Consider the following 16,302-nt stretch of genomic DNA (forward strand, 5'->3'; position numbering starts at 1 on the left):
AAATAAACTCATCATAGATACCAGGATTGCAATTATATATATATATATATGATGGCGATCCGATGGATACATCTGTTGTAGGGTTGTCACTGACTCAGACGTACTTATGAATATAATTATTTTCTGTGACTGTATCTTACATTAATTTGTAGGATCCTTTACTATAGATAATTTAGCTGATCTGTAACAATAACATCTTCATGCCTAATATATCATGTACTGTAGTACGCCGCTAGATTAAAACTGACGTGGAAAGGTAACATATGGCCACCGAAAGCTCTTTTTTTGAGAGCCCAGGTGGTCGTGTGGTCTAGCGGGACGGCTGCAGTGCAGGCGATTTGGTGTCACGATATCACAGTAGCATGGGTTCGAATCCCGGCGAGGGAAGAACCAAAAATTTGCGAAAGCAAATTTACAGATCTAACATTGTTGGGTTGATGTTTAGACGAGTTGTATATATATATATATATATATGCGCCACATGGGCGTTTTGTCTACAAAAGACAGAAAAAGGCTGACACATTTGCTTATTTTATTCTTTACATGGTTTACTCAGACTTTGAGTGTCGGATTTCTTCAGATTCGAAACACAAATAAGAAATAAGAAATTATCTTATTTCGCCGCCTTTAAATGTCTCTCAATTTGAGCATGGATTTTCAATCGGCCTCGTTTATTGACAATGACGTTCAAATAAGCTCAATCTCCAGACAATGACAAATAAAGTCAAGGAATTATGTCGACCCATGCATCATGACCTGTTATATCGGTGGTCATGTTTATTTCTATTCGAGACATTTTGTTGTTCACGCATCGTTGTCAATATAATGGAATTCGATGAGACTGTCGTAAAAGTGAGAGGTTTCGCGCTATAAAACCAGGTCAAATCCACCATTTTCTACATTTCAGAATGCCTGCACCAACACTGGAATATAACAGTTGTTGTCCATTCGTTGATGTGTTTTATCATTTGATTTTGCCATTCGATTAGGTCCTTTCCGTTTTGAATTTTCCTCGGAGTTCAGTATTTTTGTGATTTCACTTTTTTCTTAAATATTTGAAATACATTGTCAGTTTTCAGTCGGTATAAAGAATATTTCGACTACTTCATCAGAAAGATTCTTACAAATCAAGTTTGGAGGATCCGACTTTCAATATTGTTATTTCTTCTCTACAAGTGCTACTATTTGTCAAACCAACTTGGTCCTGCTACTGGAGCTGGTGAAATAAACGCTAACTGTTTTATCCTAATAAAACTCATTTTTTGTCGTTCTGTAAACATATTGCAGCTGACAAAATATATTTTTTTCTCACTTTAAAAATAGTTTTTTCATCAGAAATATTTGTTTCTTTGTTATAATTGGCTTTAAAACTAGCTTTCTATACCAGCACTTTTTCTCTTGTTTTGGTTCTTGTGTCTATTGTTTTTTTTTATTAAGTTAGTGGATGTGTACCTTGTACCGATTTAATTCAAATGCAACTGATATGTACAGGATTTTTTTATGTTGTGCTGCTACACCACATTCCCATAGTTTTATATAAAACATAAAACTGAAAATGGAAATGGGGAATGTGTCAAAGAGACAACAACCCGACCATAGAAAAAACAACAGCAGAAGGTCAGAACGTTTTAACTTCTTTATTAATTCGGAAATCTTTGTTGGTGCGCTTTTTATAATTTTAAGAAAGGTGACACCATGATACTCGTTTTGAATATCAACATTATTTTATATTCACATCAACTTTCAATTGTTTCCTTCATGAAATTATTCCCTAACGTCCTAAATAAGGTTAACTTTATCAAATCCGTTATTCTCCCCTGTGTGTATGATAGGACTTCAAAATACGATACAAGCACATAAAAACGAGCAAACCTCTTGTTATACGTTTTATACCATTTTACCCGAACCTGATGTTCTGTTTGTTCACCAGTCGCTGTCCATTTAAAAATAAATAAATAACGTCGATATGTATGCTTAAAAAGAATCAATGAGAACGAAAGGGGCACATCCTTTGAGATTACTAGTGCCTGCAAGTATGTTTTCTTTCATCTAAATGTTTGTTCATGAAACAAAATGTGTATTTATGCATTTCTGAACTCATCTATTGCAAAAATCAAGCAGACACCGTTTGAGTTGTATTACATCGGTCTTTTCGAAGCCTATTGTATCTGATTAAGCAGTATTTATTTTCTCCTTGTTTAGTGAAGGTTATACATTGAGTAACCTATAATATTGTTAACTTTTATATCATTGTTGGGTCCGGTAGAGAGTTGTCTATAATTGACAATCATACCACATGTTCTTAATTTATACACACAATCTATATGGAATAGAATAGACTATTTTTATTTCTTAAATTACAGGGCCCACAAAGAGCATGAAAGGCATAAAATCATGCAAAACACAGTGTACATGTACATGCATATTTTAGTAATTTAGCATTGGTAAAAGTGCCAACACTATATATTACGAATGCGCAATCAAATAATAGTAATATTACATCATATGCGTTCGGATATAAAATCAAAACAGGTATCTCTATTCATTAAATGATGAATACAATGTTGAAGAAAAAGTAAAAAAGTTACATAACAAAATAAGTTAATCGAGTAAATATACTGCACAAATGTATTTGTTGATATAACGTACAGGATGTAACATATACCAAAATACGTATTGTCCAATATCCACCCCTCCCCCACTATTTCATATAAGTGAGCAGCAACTGCTTTGCATTGAAACAAAACATAAGCCCATAGTATTTATTTTGCTGTAGTCATTTTCAAACCAATTTCAAATTGAATGAAAATATCTAACTTCTATCCTTTAAATGTGGCTGGCATTTATGGTGTATCATGACATTGTAAAGAAGACTTTTAAAATGTCTTTAAAGTCTTGTCCGTCATAGTTTTTTACCGTTACTTTATGGCCATCATGCAGACCTGCTATCATACTGGACAGCTCTAAAAAAAAATATTTCAGTATTAACAATGTATATAATTCATTTACTGAGGAATGTTACAATATTTGTAATCTTGTTTATTTTTCACTTCAATTTTTTTCTGTCGATACTAACAATAATCGCGTAAGGTTTTAAATACTCATAGAAAGACCTGAAACATCTGACTTTATGTTATTTACAGACTTCGGTATTCTCAGGCATAGATAACCTTAGCTGTATTTGGCAACACTTTTAGGAATTTTGGATCTCAATGCTCTTCAACTTTGTACTTTATTTGGCTTTTTTAAAACGTTTTTGGATTCGAGCGTCACTGATGAGTCTTTTGTAGACGACGTATATAAAAATTTAGTCCTAGTATCTTTGATGAGTTTATCCACACTTTGTTAAAGATGGATCCGGTTTTGAAGTAATTTTTCATTGCAGTACACATGTATCTTAGACATAATTTAAAAAAAACCTGACCTCCTATTAATGATAGGGTTACAATTTGTGATGTGGTTTCAGATTTATAAAGACAAACGCCCTGTGATACGCATTTGAATGGGTACGGAAAATTAGTATAAAGATGTTAATCTGCATAATAAACTGAATCATCGGATCAAATTTTGATATCAATTTTTGTGTTGAACTCTTCTTGTTCTGATTTCAATTTAGTATGGTTTCTAGTCGGTCCATTAGAATGTGTGAAAGAGTATATAGAACGTCAAGTCAAACCCCTTTTGTAGTATGTTGTGTCTGTCAAAACATCGTAGTGTTTTTTAAAAATCGGTTGAAAGGTGCATTATTGATGAGCTCAAGATAACATCCAGGATTTTACTGTACAAGATGCTTTAGATGTATTTGATTTGTTAAAAGTATTTTTTTCCTCTGTGAAATGCTTTGTGTTTAATATCTGAAACAATTTCCTGCATATATATTTGTTTTGCTTAAAAGTAGAAAAAAATCTAGATGAAATAGCCTACTTCTTCCTGAGTTTGGTCGGAAAAGGCACAGTATTTTCTTATCCATTCCAACTGCTCTCCCGATCTCATAACCAACACCAAGGGATGGCTGTGTTACTTCTGCAATTAAAACTAAAATGGAAAATTTTAAGCAGTTTTATTATGAAATAAAAGAAGTCGTTTCTTCTGTTCAAATTGGTATATAATTTTTGATAAACTGAATCATCGGATCAGACCAGGATAGGATTATTCCATTTAAAAACAAAAAGACCTCGATGCATAATTTCAATCATCTGGTCCATATCCGATGAGAGAGAGATATACGAAAAAACACACAATATCACAAATCATTCAAAACGTGAGTTGACCACTCGGGATTTTATGCATATTTCTTTCAGAGATAGTAGTAGTTAAATCAATAAGACTGATATCAAACATGCAAACAGCAAACATGACAAAGCAGAACACTTGACTAGTCCGAAGCATTTTCCAGTATCGGTCGGAAAGCTTTTGATTTGACTATTTTATATATTGCCTTGAAAATTGTCGATTTCAACAATTCCTATTTTAACTTATCGTATGTTAATTATGATTGACGAAGAGTTGTAAATGAGAAAGTCGCGATGTAAATTGGGCACGCACGGAGGAAGCCTAAGAACAACATTATAAGGCAAGTATTACAGTAGAACACACAAGGAAAGCCCAGCAGGATCAGACCAAAATACACGTGGAGAAGGAACGTTGCAGCAGAAATGGAGAAAGAAGTGTACAAGTGGTATGATCTGCAGAGGCTAGCAAAAACAAAACAAGGTAGAAAAATATCGTTAGGTGCCCATGCTCCACCAAGTTGGACCATAAGATGATAATTATGACATTGTGATTTGTTTTACGCCGCCACGTGCTGACCACATATGGATCCGTTGGGGGGGGGGGGGGGTAGTAAATTTCATAGGGGTTTATGACGTCACGTTTACTTTTCATTGCAACAAAAAGAAATATATATATAATTTATATATTAAGATATTTTTCAAATATTTTTTTGCGTTTCTGGTTAGTAAATGGTTATTAAAGGTACCAGTATTATAATTTAATACGCCAGTAACATTGGTATCGTTAATAATACTCTACAACACACTTATACAACTGATTTTGCAAAAGCTTTATTTTGACACGATTTAAACACCATTATATAAATACCAAACATATGATCGGTAAATTTTATGCATTTTTTTTCCAATACAAAGTTGTTTTTTAGCTTGTCAAATCAGAAGTAGCTAGTACAGAAACACGTATTCCTCCTCACATACAAAGTGATGCTCACTTACCGTCGGCACTTTTTAATTTGGTCAAACACAACTGATGTACTTCTTTACTCCCCAATTCGATTTCATCTGTAAAATTATACAAAACGTGTTGCATGTTTTGTTTCATTTTATGAACTTGCAAGAAAAATGGTTCCTCTGAATATTCATGATATCATTTATAGTACAGTATACGTACAGTGTCCAGTATAGCATGATGAAAATGCAAAGTTGACAATCAACAGTATAGTTCTTGTTTATCTTGAGATAACAAATAATAAACCCATTTAAGCTCAAACCTGTGTCTCATTGATGAACACGATAAAAAAAATTAATGAAACAACATGTAACACATTTCAAGCTTCCGAAGCAATTTTCTGTATTTCCCTACATCAGGAACGCTCAAAGCCGATTATTTGAAATCCAAAGATGTATAAGGAAAACGTCCACGAGCTTCAACCATAAAGGACCAACATGCCAAATCTAGTAAGGCCACCTTTGCGTGTTTGAGATGAAACCTTAGTTTCCGTGTAATTTCGAAATTTGCAATGTATTTTATATTTTTTTTTAAATATTTTGTGGTAAAATCATGTCAGTACCGAAGTACTGACTACTGAGTGGATGTTACCTTTCGAGGACTGACAGTCCATCAACAGAAGTGTCGATTCAGTGCTGTAAAAATTTGAATACAACATGTAATGTCATGCGTCCGAAGCAAAGTATTTACCTTCATCAGGAATGCACAAAGCCGAATATCTGAAAGCCAAGATGCACAAAGAACGAAAACGTTAAAGAACTTTTAAATCTATTGTATTCATTTATAATCCTGTAACTCATACAAGAATGACTTTGAATTGGGTAGTTCCAATACCTTTGTAAGTGTAATGCCCCCTTTATCATTTTGTTGTCAGTTGATTTTCGACTTATGAGTTTGAATGTCCCTCAGGTATCTTTCACCTCAAATTCAATAACTTATATATACATGATATAGATGAAATATTTGGAAGTTGAATTTTCTACCCCTCCCAAATATGCATAATATCTAGTATAAAGATTCACGCCGAAAAGATGATTAGCTGATTGCTTTTCTCTAACGTAAATGCCGATATGAGTGTCATATTAGGGACGAGAACCTGATACAATATCAACAAGGGAACGTATTGCATAGCGGTTCAACCAATGAAGGGCTGATAAATTAGATTTTTGTAAAATTTTATTGTGTTCTCATCCCTAATATGCCAACCATATCTGTAATTAACTTGGTTTTCTTAACCAGCAATCAACGAATCAACTGTGTTAAACATTATGCTAGGTTTTGTTTGCTAGAACTAATATGCGAAGGGAGTAAACTTACTTTCCTAAACATTAATTCTTAAATTAAGATGCAAGCTCCGTGCAAGTCAATACTTGGAAAAAAAGGCAGTCTTCGACTATCAGAAACTCTTTTTAATTGTATCGTCTTAGCTTTCAACATTTACACGTACGACATAATGGAAAGTATATCGTTGGCGTTACCTTGTTCACTTGTTGGTGATCCAACGAATTCCGTCAACACTTCACCATACTCAGATTTTAATTCACCAATTATAGTAGCGTACAAATCAGCGTCTTGTCTACCACCCTGAATACTTCCACAGAAGTATATCTTCATTATCACACCGGAATTGGGTTGTAATTTGTAATATGTGTCTGCAACACACAGAACAGGAAAAAATAAGAAAAATAGTGTAGAATGATTTAGTTGTTGTTTGCTTGACATCTATTGGTAAAGGTTTCATGTTTATTCAGAACGACAACTAATTATCAATAAAATGAAAAAGATTAACTTTAAAAATACAGAAAAGCAATATTGATCTTGAACAATGAACCTATATCAAATGATCGATAAGTAGTAAACAATGCAAATATTATAATTTCATATAATTAATATGACAGTCATCTAAATGAATAATAGAACACAACTACACAGCACTGCTGTACATTTTCATGTTGAAACTGCTAATTTTTTAAAAGTGCTTCTTTAACTAGATGTTATTAGAAGTTGAAGTTATTTTTTTTAATTATCATACGCTTTTTGATCGACAACAAGAAAGAAAACATTTATTAGAAGATAAGATCTTACCTGATGGCGATGTTGTCGCAATTAATGTGATGTCTTAAGATAAACAGTCTGGAATCATCATTGATTTTAATATCATATATAAAATTGTACAATATGAATACACCTTGCATATAACTTCGTCTTGATCTGTTGAAAGGAATTAAGATTTACATAACAAAAAACTGGAAAAATCATTCTCAATGATGTTTTGAATTTCTCATGTAAAGAATCTTGTTTCCTTGTCTTTGAAATACAAAGTCACAAAACATCACAATGTAAATATTAACATATTATCCATGATATAAGGACAAACTTAATAATTATTAATATATTTTCTTTAATAATTGATGCATTATTCTAGTGTTTGAATTTATTGTTGTAACTATACGTCAAGTCTTAGTCTCCTTACTCGATTCAGGCAACTGCGTGAATTGTTTTTTTGTACTCATGTGTAGCCAAATCCGAACAAACCTCCCCAAAGAAAGTAAAAGAAAAGGCATCTTTCAAAGTTCTTTTATTTCATTATGATTGATGATGTCCTGTCTCTCGATAATCATTTCTTTCAAATTGACACATGTAGACGATTTCAAAATAGGATCAATGCCAAACGTAATGATTTCATTTTCTAATTGCCAACTTTCCATTGCTCAACATTGACATACTCTGTTATATCGTATGAAGTAAATAAATTACACTTATACATTAAACTCGTTCATATTCACACTATAATGACTCCATTAACATTGATGTGTTCCCGAGGTCGATTTCACAAAAGAAAACTTACAACTAAGATTGATCGTAAGTATACTGATTTGGTCATGACTTAAGACCAATCTTAATCGTAAGTTTTTTTTTGTGAAACCGACTCCTGGTACGTCAAAATGTTCCAATAGAGGTTAGAGGTAGAACGATTGACATCGCCTCTACATAATTTCTACGGTCCCCATGACGATTCAGTTGAACGAAACGATGTATTTGTTTCTCAATGCGCTAGGGGCATGGTTTTGCGATCTTAAGATACCACAATAATCGTTAAAGTGTTATTGTAAGTTTATCGATTGTGTATCCTTTTCCCAAATATAAAGAAAATATTTTGACTGAATGAGGACTCTAATGACGGGTGATGTATACATAAGTAGGAAAAGGTTCACCTTTTGACACAATAAGTTTCACTCCTTTTTTGAGGTCATGCGAACCTTACATTATTTTTAATTTTGTTATCTTTTTTTTTAAGTTATAGATATTTCATATCTCTTGGATAGTTTTGCGGTGTTTCGTAAATTATACCATAGCGTTTGTAAATATTCATCAAATGTACCAGGCTTATAATCTAATACACCAGACGCGCATTTGGTACTTATTGTACGATTATGGTAATATTTGGAACAAAAACAAAAGTGTTTATGAAACAATAAAACAGAGCTTATTAAAGCATGCAACAACGATTAAATCCAAAACTAAAATAAGGTTAATGAGTATGATCAAGTTGATAATTATCATACATTTAATATAAAATTAGCATGTCTAACTTTTTAACAATCTGTGATTGAAAAATTAACATTATTACATGTATTATAAATTATCTTTGTATTTATGTATCCCAATGCTTGTTGGTTTTTTTTTTAGCTAAGATAAAATAAAATTACAAAAAAAGAATACTAGTAAAGTAAAATTTTTGTTGAAATGAAATTTTCAAAATTCATCGACCATGCATTGTATGACAGCTTTGTTTTTTTTTTAATATTTGGTATTTAGTCTGCATAATTGCACACACAATTCGTTTAATTTCAGTAAAATAAAATTTTATAGTATATACAAAAAAAGAGTGGACGAAATTTTCCCAACTTAATTGATTGCAATCCTGACATTGTTTTCACATAAACTACATGACAGTAGACAAAACATAACATAGAAAATTATATAAAAAAAACCCAACTCATTTAATATAGTGATATTACGTAAGGTCATTTAAGTGTGAAATGGTATGTACATAAAAAGGGACAAAAGTTGAGAATTGATATGTACCCTGTATATAAACCTATTTTTTTGTTCTATTTGCATGAGCCTTAACTTTATTGAATGTTAGAGTCCCTTTGTGGTCGTTCTCCTTTGCTTTGGCTTGCAGTAAAATTATTAAGTAGTAGGTGTACATCATTTCGTTTTATATCTGAAAATTAAGTTTCTTTGGCTTTGATAAAATTGTGACCTGTGATCTACACCTACTGTGTTGGTCGTTTATACCACCAATTCTTGTTATATGTGCGTTCAATGATGCAATACACTTGTAATCAAAGGAACTTTTACTGCTATACAAAAATTTGGTATATGCATTTGAAATTGATTTGACAAAAAAAAGTCATCGGTGTAAAACGTCACAATATGTGTTTATCTAAAGGTTTGGGAATTAATCGTTTGTTGTAAAATACATGTATATCAAAATGTATCACTTCCTTCTGTTGTAAGAAAAGGTTAAACACGTTGGGTTAAACCCTTCAAATAAGAGATTACCTCACAAGGTAATGTCATACCTTTCCCTTGATAAAATAGGGGAAACATTTCAAGTAAAAAAAATGTTTTGGAAATGATTCCTACGTGCAAATATTCACATATTTATATCATTTGCAGAAACTTTTCCAAAAAGAATTATACGTCTATCTGGTAATATAATTACAAAACATGTCCTTGCATTTTTTAATATTTATGGACTTCTATCTTCCTTAGAATTCAAAATAAAAGGACCCCTTTTGAATATGTTATTCCAAATACAACGAATTTCCGACTTTTAAGTTTCATTTTCCTTTTCTACAACAGCAATATACCAACTTGTTTGAGGAACAGTCCCTCATTTAAAATGAAATTTCTCATTTGTCCCCCCCCCCCCCCCCTCATCTGCTAAATATCTTAAGTCTGTTTAACAGATTAATCATGTAAATCAGCTCAATATAAGATTATTATTAGTTTATCAATAATTTACTTACACTTCTCCGCCTCACAATTTTCGAGATAGACGTCAATACAATTTCTGTGGATTATGAAATAAAATATCCTACATTTTTGTCAATTACACAATCCTTTGTTATGTATAGTCTGTTATATCATATGATGACACGCATCAACAGTGATAGTAATTTAAATCATGGGTCAGTTCAAACCATTCATTTAGTTACAAACGTTTAAAAAAAAGACAAACGAAGGATACAACTCATCTGTTGAAAACATACTGATATTTCCATGACGTACAAATCGAAAAAACCCAGTAAAAAGACAAACAAAATTGCATAAGACACAATGTAGAAAACGGAAGACTGCGTAACAATAAACACAAGAACAAACTGGCGTGAAGTTGATCAAGATGCTCCTGTTTAAATCATGAACAATTATAGCGGAGTATATAACAGCCATACAGTTGCTGCTAATTGTAGGGAGAATTAAGGAGACAAAATATATCAGTATGAAAACCAGTCGCTGTTCCTTATTCTTTTGGTAAAATCTGTTCTATGAAAACAACTTTTTCCATAATTTTTTTTTACAATAAGTAGTGTCAATATGTGAGCCAAAATTTGTTCCTGTGAAAAAAGTTCCAGTGGAACATATTTCACATGAAATATGTACTGTGAGAATTTTTCCACAGGAAAATTCTATATAATTTGTTCCTTCCAGTAAAGTAATCAATGTATATCACATTGAGGTGAAACAATTAAGTCGTTACTATCAAATTCAAAAAAATGATTAACTACACTGCCAAATAAAATTATAAAAGTCTAAGGCTTAACAATTTCACAAAGATATTGTAAAAAAAAATGGGGAATGTGTTCAATAGGACACAGATGATGCCCCCACTTATAACGTTTAGTTATTAGTGAAAACATGATTTTATTGTTGTTTGCTTGACATCTTTATACAAGGGTTATATGCATAACGACAGCAATTGCGTAAAAAGGGAAAATACTAAAAATAATATACAGGAAAGCAACTCTGATCCTGTCCAAAGAACTTAATAATTCCTTATAGTCTAGTATAATGTCACAATATGATAGCCATCTATAAATAATTTTTTAGAACAAATATACACAGCACTAGTTCACATCTTCACGTTGAAACTGCTGACATTTTCAAAAAAAAGTTTCTTAAACTCTGTCATTAGAAGTCAAAGTTGATGTTTTAATTGTTATACACTTCTATGATTTACAAACGAAAGAGTAAAAAGAAAGAAAAAGTAATTAGGAGATAAGATCTTACCTGATGGCGATGTTGTCGCAGTTAATGTGATGGCTTTAGGATAATCAGTCTGAAATCATCATTGATTTTCATACATAAAAATTGTACATTGTGAATACAACTTCAAATATTACTTCGTCTTCATCTGTTAAAAAAATTAAGATTAACATAACACAAACCGGAAAAGATAATTCGCTTACCAAAGAATTGAATCTCTCTTGTTAAAAGAATCATGTTTCATCGTCTTTCAAATACAAAGACACACAGCAGAACAATGTTAAGATTACTATATTCTGCATGATATGATGACACATTTGATAGTAATTATTAAATTTTCTTGAGATGATGCAGTATTTAGATATTTCTGTCAAAGCTTAAATTCACTACTCGATTCAAGCAACTGGCTGACTTGATTTTTTATAACCATATAACGCAGAATTAGTTCAAATTCTTTCAACAAAAATAAAAGAAATTTTTGAAAGTTCTTAAATTTCATTATTGATGATGCCATGTCTCTCAATAATCTTTTCCTATAAGGCAGTAAGTGTTTACATCTCATATATCCCAGTGAGTTAAAGATTTGGGAAACTACAGACACGAGAAAGTTTTCTTCATATCTTAACCTTTTTCCTCCAATTTGACACAGATGGACGATTTCAAACTAGAATCTAGGACAAACATGATGATTTAACTTTAAATGTCAAATTACCATTTATTAACAGTAAAATATCCCAGTAGTGAGCACTTTTTGTGCTGACATGAATTGTCATTGATATTGTTATATTCATAAATTTACTGTTTACAAATTTTTGATTCTTTTTAAATACTAAGGCTTTTCTACCTCAGGCATAGATTATCTTAGCTGTATTTGGCAAAACTTTTAGGAATTTTGGTTCTCAATGCTCTTTAACTTCGTACTTTATTTGGCCTTTTTAATTTTTTGGATTCGAGCGTCACTGATGAGTCTTTTGTAGACGAAACGCGCGTCTGGCGTATATACTAAATTTAGTCCTAGTATCTATGATGAGTTTATATAACAGCGTATGACGTCACCACATTAAACTTATACATTACGCTCTTGAATATTCATGCTACACGGACTCCCTAAATAGGGGTGTGTTCCTGGTACGATACAACGACGAAAGGTTAGAGGTAGAACAACTTCAATCTACTTTACATAATTTCTACTGTCACCATCATCAATCAGTTGAAAGATACTATGTATTTGTTTCTCAATTCATTAGTGACATGCTTTCACGGTCTATGGATACCCAACATAGTCGTCTGAGTTGTAAGTTTACATAACCTGTCTCTCTTTTATTTTACCTTGATGATCTCAAAGAGACGACGAGAATATCCGTAATCTACGATTATCTCTAATTTAATGGAGTTCGCTTCTCAGTTTTAAAGAAGTTAACTTTTCAAAACAATAGTTTATATTGATAGGGGATTATTAAAGGAATACAAAGACCTAAAAAAATATATAGGTCACCGTGATTGTTTTCGATATATTGGTCGTTGAAATTTTGGTGGGAAAATGTTCTCTCTTGACTTTTTATAGCTTTATCATTGACAAGTTTAAATCCTCAAAAACTATCAAAAAATAATATTTTTTTTGTAAGACTTTATCAGACAGCTCATCATTAAACATTTAAAAGAATTACAAAAAGAAAAATGGGGGTCACCCGGCAAAATTTGTTATGGCATTAAAATGGATAAAACCAGAGGATTCCAAAAATCTGACCAAAATTCCAACACATGCCAAGCCAGCTTTTTTAACAGCAGCAGTTTTAAAAAGTACTTAATTTAGTGGTTGTCGTTTGTTTATGTGTTACATATTTGTTTTCGTTTTTCTTTCATTTTTATATATAAATAAGGCTGTTAGTTTTCCCGTTTGAATTGTTTTACATTATCATATCGGGGCCTTTTATAGCTGACTATGCGGTATGGGCTTTGGTCATTGTTGAAGGCTGTACGGTGACCTATAGTTGTTAATGTCTGTGTCGTTTCGGTCACATGTGGCAGAAATTATGTCAAATTAAAAAAAATATTCCGAAACTGTATTGTACGTTTCTTGAAATGTGTGGAACAAAATCAAAAACTGAATATGACACCATGAACAGAGCTAAATAGACCACGTGACAATGATTAAATTCAATACTAAAATCCGGTAAATTTTTAAAATCAGTAAAAAACATATTTTCAAAATGATCAAAAACAAATTTCAAACCTCCTATACCATTGTATGACAGCCTTTTATTTTATTTGCAATTCGTATACTTTAAGTTTAAGGTATACAACATTTTATAGTATATAAACAAAAGGAGTGGACGACATTTCTATACAACTAAAATGCATTGTTTACACATAAACTACATGATAGTAAACAAAACATTACACTACATATAATTAAACTAAATGCATTTAGTAACATCACGTAAGTGCTTTTAAGAAAATGGTATGTACAAAAACAAGTTTAGAGCTGATATGTACCCTGGTTCCGGGTGCTAGAACTCTCCCTTCTATAGACGATCAATCCATGTGAATGGGGACATATAGTTGGATGTCATTAGTCCTTATACCCCTATTTTGACAATTTTACCTATTATGTTTGTTTTGTTCACGCATCTTTGTAAATATTTGAATTTGATGTCAAACAAGTTAGAGGTGCTATGGCTATCAGGTTCAATTCACTTTTTTTCTATATTTGAAAATGCCTGTACCAAGTCAGGAATATGACAGTTGTTGTCCATTCGTTGATGTGTTTTATCATTTGATTTTGCCATTTGATTAGGGACTTTCCGGTTAATATTTTCCTCGGAGTTCAGTATTTTGTGATATTACTTTTTGATATCGTCATCCTTTGCTTTGATTTGTAGTACAATAATGGTTACTTAGTGTACATCATTTCGTTTGATATCTGAAAATTAAGTTTTTCTTTGTTTAAGTAAAAATGGCATTCAAGAAAATAGTGGAAAGTGCCTTCGTAAGTGATTCCCACCTACTTTGTCGATAGTTTATAACATCAGTTCTTGTTATATATATGCGTTCAACGAGGTTTTTTACTTGTATACTGCAACACTTAAGGTTTGCATATGCATTTTAAATTCATTTGGCATAGCAAGTCATCGGTGTCCATTTTATGGTGTTAAGATCTCCAAGGATTTGGTATAATTACTAGTTTGTTGTAAAATATATCAAAATGTATCACTACCTTCTGTTAGGACAAAAGGTTAAATATGATGGGAAAACCCTTCAAATGAAGAATTATTAAACAAGGGTTAAATTTCAAGTGAAAAAAAATAATTTGTTTTTTAAACGACTTCTACGTATAATGAGCACATATTAAAAAATATAATTTTCAGAAACTTTCCAAAAGAATTATACATCTATTTTGTATAACAATTACAAAACATGTAAACATGTATGTGAATTTTGGAATATTCATGAACACTTTTCTTCATTATAATTTAAAAAAAAAGAGATACCCCCCTTTATAAAAGAAGTTGGTCCTAATTTAATGAATTTTACCCCTTTATAATCAAAAAGGTTAAGTTTTTCCTTTTTTCATTTCTACAACGGCAAACTAACTCCTTGTTTAAGGCATAGTCCATCATTTCGAAGGAAATCCCTCATTTAGGGTTACTCCCCACTTGTTAAATAACTTCTGTTCAACAGATTAATAATGTCAATGAGCTCCATATAAGATTACTTTTTAGTTTATCAATATTGTACTTACATTTCACCGCCACACTTTTGGGGATAGACGTAGATACAATTTATGTGGATAATCAGTATTTATGAAAGAAAATATCCTATTATTTGTCTATTTCACAATCCTTTGTTATGTACAGTTTATATTTCAACGAATTACACGCACCAACAGGTCTAGTATAATGAAAGTTACATAATGGGTCAGTTCAAACCAACCGTTACAATAACGATAATAAACAATACAAACGTTTAAAAAAAGACAAGCTAAGGATAACAGACGATACTTAAACTCATAAATCGAAAATAAACTGCCATTTCCATGGCGTCAAAATATATATAAAAAACGTCGAAAGACAAGCAAAAGTGTATAAGACACAATACAAAAAACTGAAGACTACGTAACACTAAACCCAGCAAAAACCCAGAGTGAAGTTTAGGTACTCCCGTTTAAATCATTAAACAAAAATATTGCCGGAGTATAATAGCCGTACAGTTGTTGAGTATCGAATGGAGACCAAATGTACTAAATTCAGAATCATTAATTTCTCTTTTAATAAAATGAAATACTTCATCGGTTCTATAAACAAGTAAAAAAAACAAAAAACCAAACCCAAAGTCGAATTCAAAACGCATAGTAGTCCGTATATATGTAGGACTCAAATCTATGGCGGGTTCCAAATCTATGGCAGATTCATAATCAATGGCAAATGTGACGTTACAAACGCCAAACAACTCAAATCTATGGCAGATTTTTGTTTTCTCCAAATATATGGCATCTATCTAACATATAACGCCATATGACATCGTCGCCGCCGCACACGATGGCGAAACCCATAGATTTGAACACCGTTTTAGATGACAACAATTTGACGATGGTTTATAACATAAAGATGTGACCCATTATCCAGAAAAGGGACACAATGTGCTGTACCGGTCGAAGTCCGCGATGAACAAGGACACCGCTTTTTTCAGTAACGGATATTTAAAAAAAGAAGTTATTATAGTAAACATTCTACTGTCTGAAAATCTTATAAAGTGAAACATGAAATTAACGGATACCAATTT

General features: G+C 31.9%; 1 protein-coding gene across 5 annotated transcripts; it reads right to left on the bottom strand.

Annotated features, from left to right (window-relative positions):
* Positions 1 to 2,325: 2,325 nt before the first annotated feature.
* LOC134712462 (putative 2'-deoxynucleoside 5'-phosphate N-hydrolase 1) lies at positions 2,326 to 15,404 on the bottom strand. 5 transcript variants are annotated; one of them, XM_063574019.1, is made up of 8 exons: positions 15,263 to 15,404; positions 11,545 to 11,668; positions 10,284 to 10,327; positions 7,327 to 7,452; positions 6,720 to 6,893; positions 5,229 to 5,294; positions 3,925 to 4,023; positions 2,326 to 2,963 (listed from the first exon to the last, which is right to left on the bottom strand). In XM_063574019.1, the coding sequence occupies exons 5-8, from the start codon at positions 6,853 to 6,855 to the stop codon at positions 2,854 to 2,856; spliced, it is 411 nt and encodes a 136-aa protein (XP_063430089.1). In that variant the 5' UTR covers positions 6,856 to 6,893; positions 7,327 to 7,452; positions 10,284 to 10,327; positions 11,545 to 11,668; positions 15,263 to 15,404; the 3' UTR covers positions 2,326 to 2,853. The 5 variants fall into 5 exon arrangements, with proteins under 5 accessions (XP_063430089.1, XP_063430085.1, XP_063430086.1 ...); XM_063574015.1 differs by having other exon boundaries at positions 3,925 to 4,035; XM_063574016.1 differs by having other exon boundaries at positions 3,925 to 4,035; positions 11,545 to 11,593; positions 15,263 to 15,362.
* Positions 15,405 to 16,302: the final 898 nt, after the last annotated feature.

This window comes from Mytilus trossulus, chromosome 3 (genome assembly GCF_036588685.1).
Source record: "Mytilus trossulus isolate FHL-02 chromosome 3, PNRI_Mtr1.1.1.hap1, whole genome shotgun sequence".
NCBI lineage: Eukaryota > Metazoa > Mollusca > Bivalvia > Mytilida > Mytilidae > Mytilus > Mytilus trossulus.

Coding starts and splice junctions, on each gene's coding strand:
- LOC134712462 (XM_063574017.1), bottom strand. CDS start 6,855: ATGAAGATATACTTCTGTGGAAGTATTCAGGGTGGTAGACAAGACGCT. Junction 5,295..6,719: donor ATCACCAACAAGTGAACAAG/GTAACGCCAACG, acceptor ATAATTTTACAG/ATGAAATCGAATTGGGGAGT. Junction 4,036..5,228: donor CAAATTAAAAAGTGCCGACG/GTAAGTGAGCAT, acceptor TTTCCATTTTAG/TTTTAATTGCAGAAGTAACA.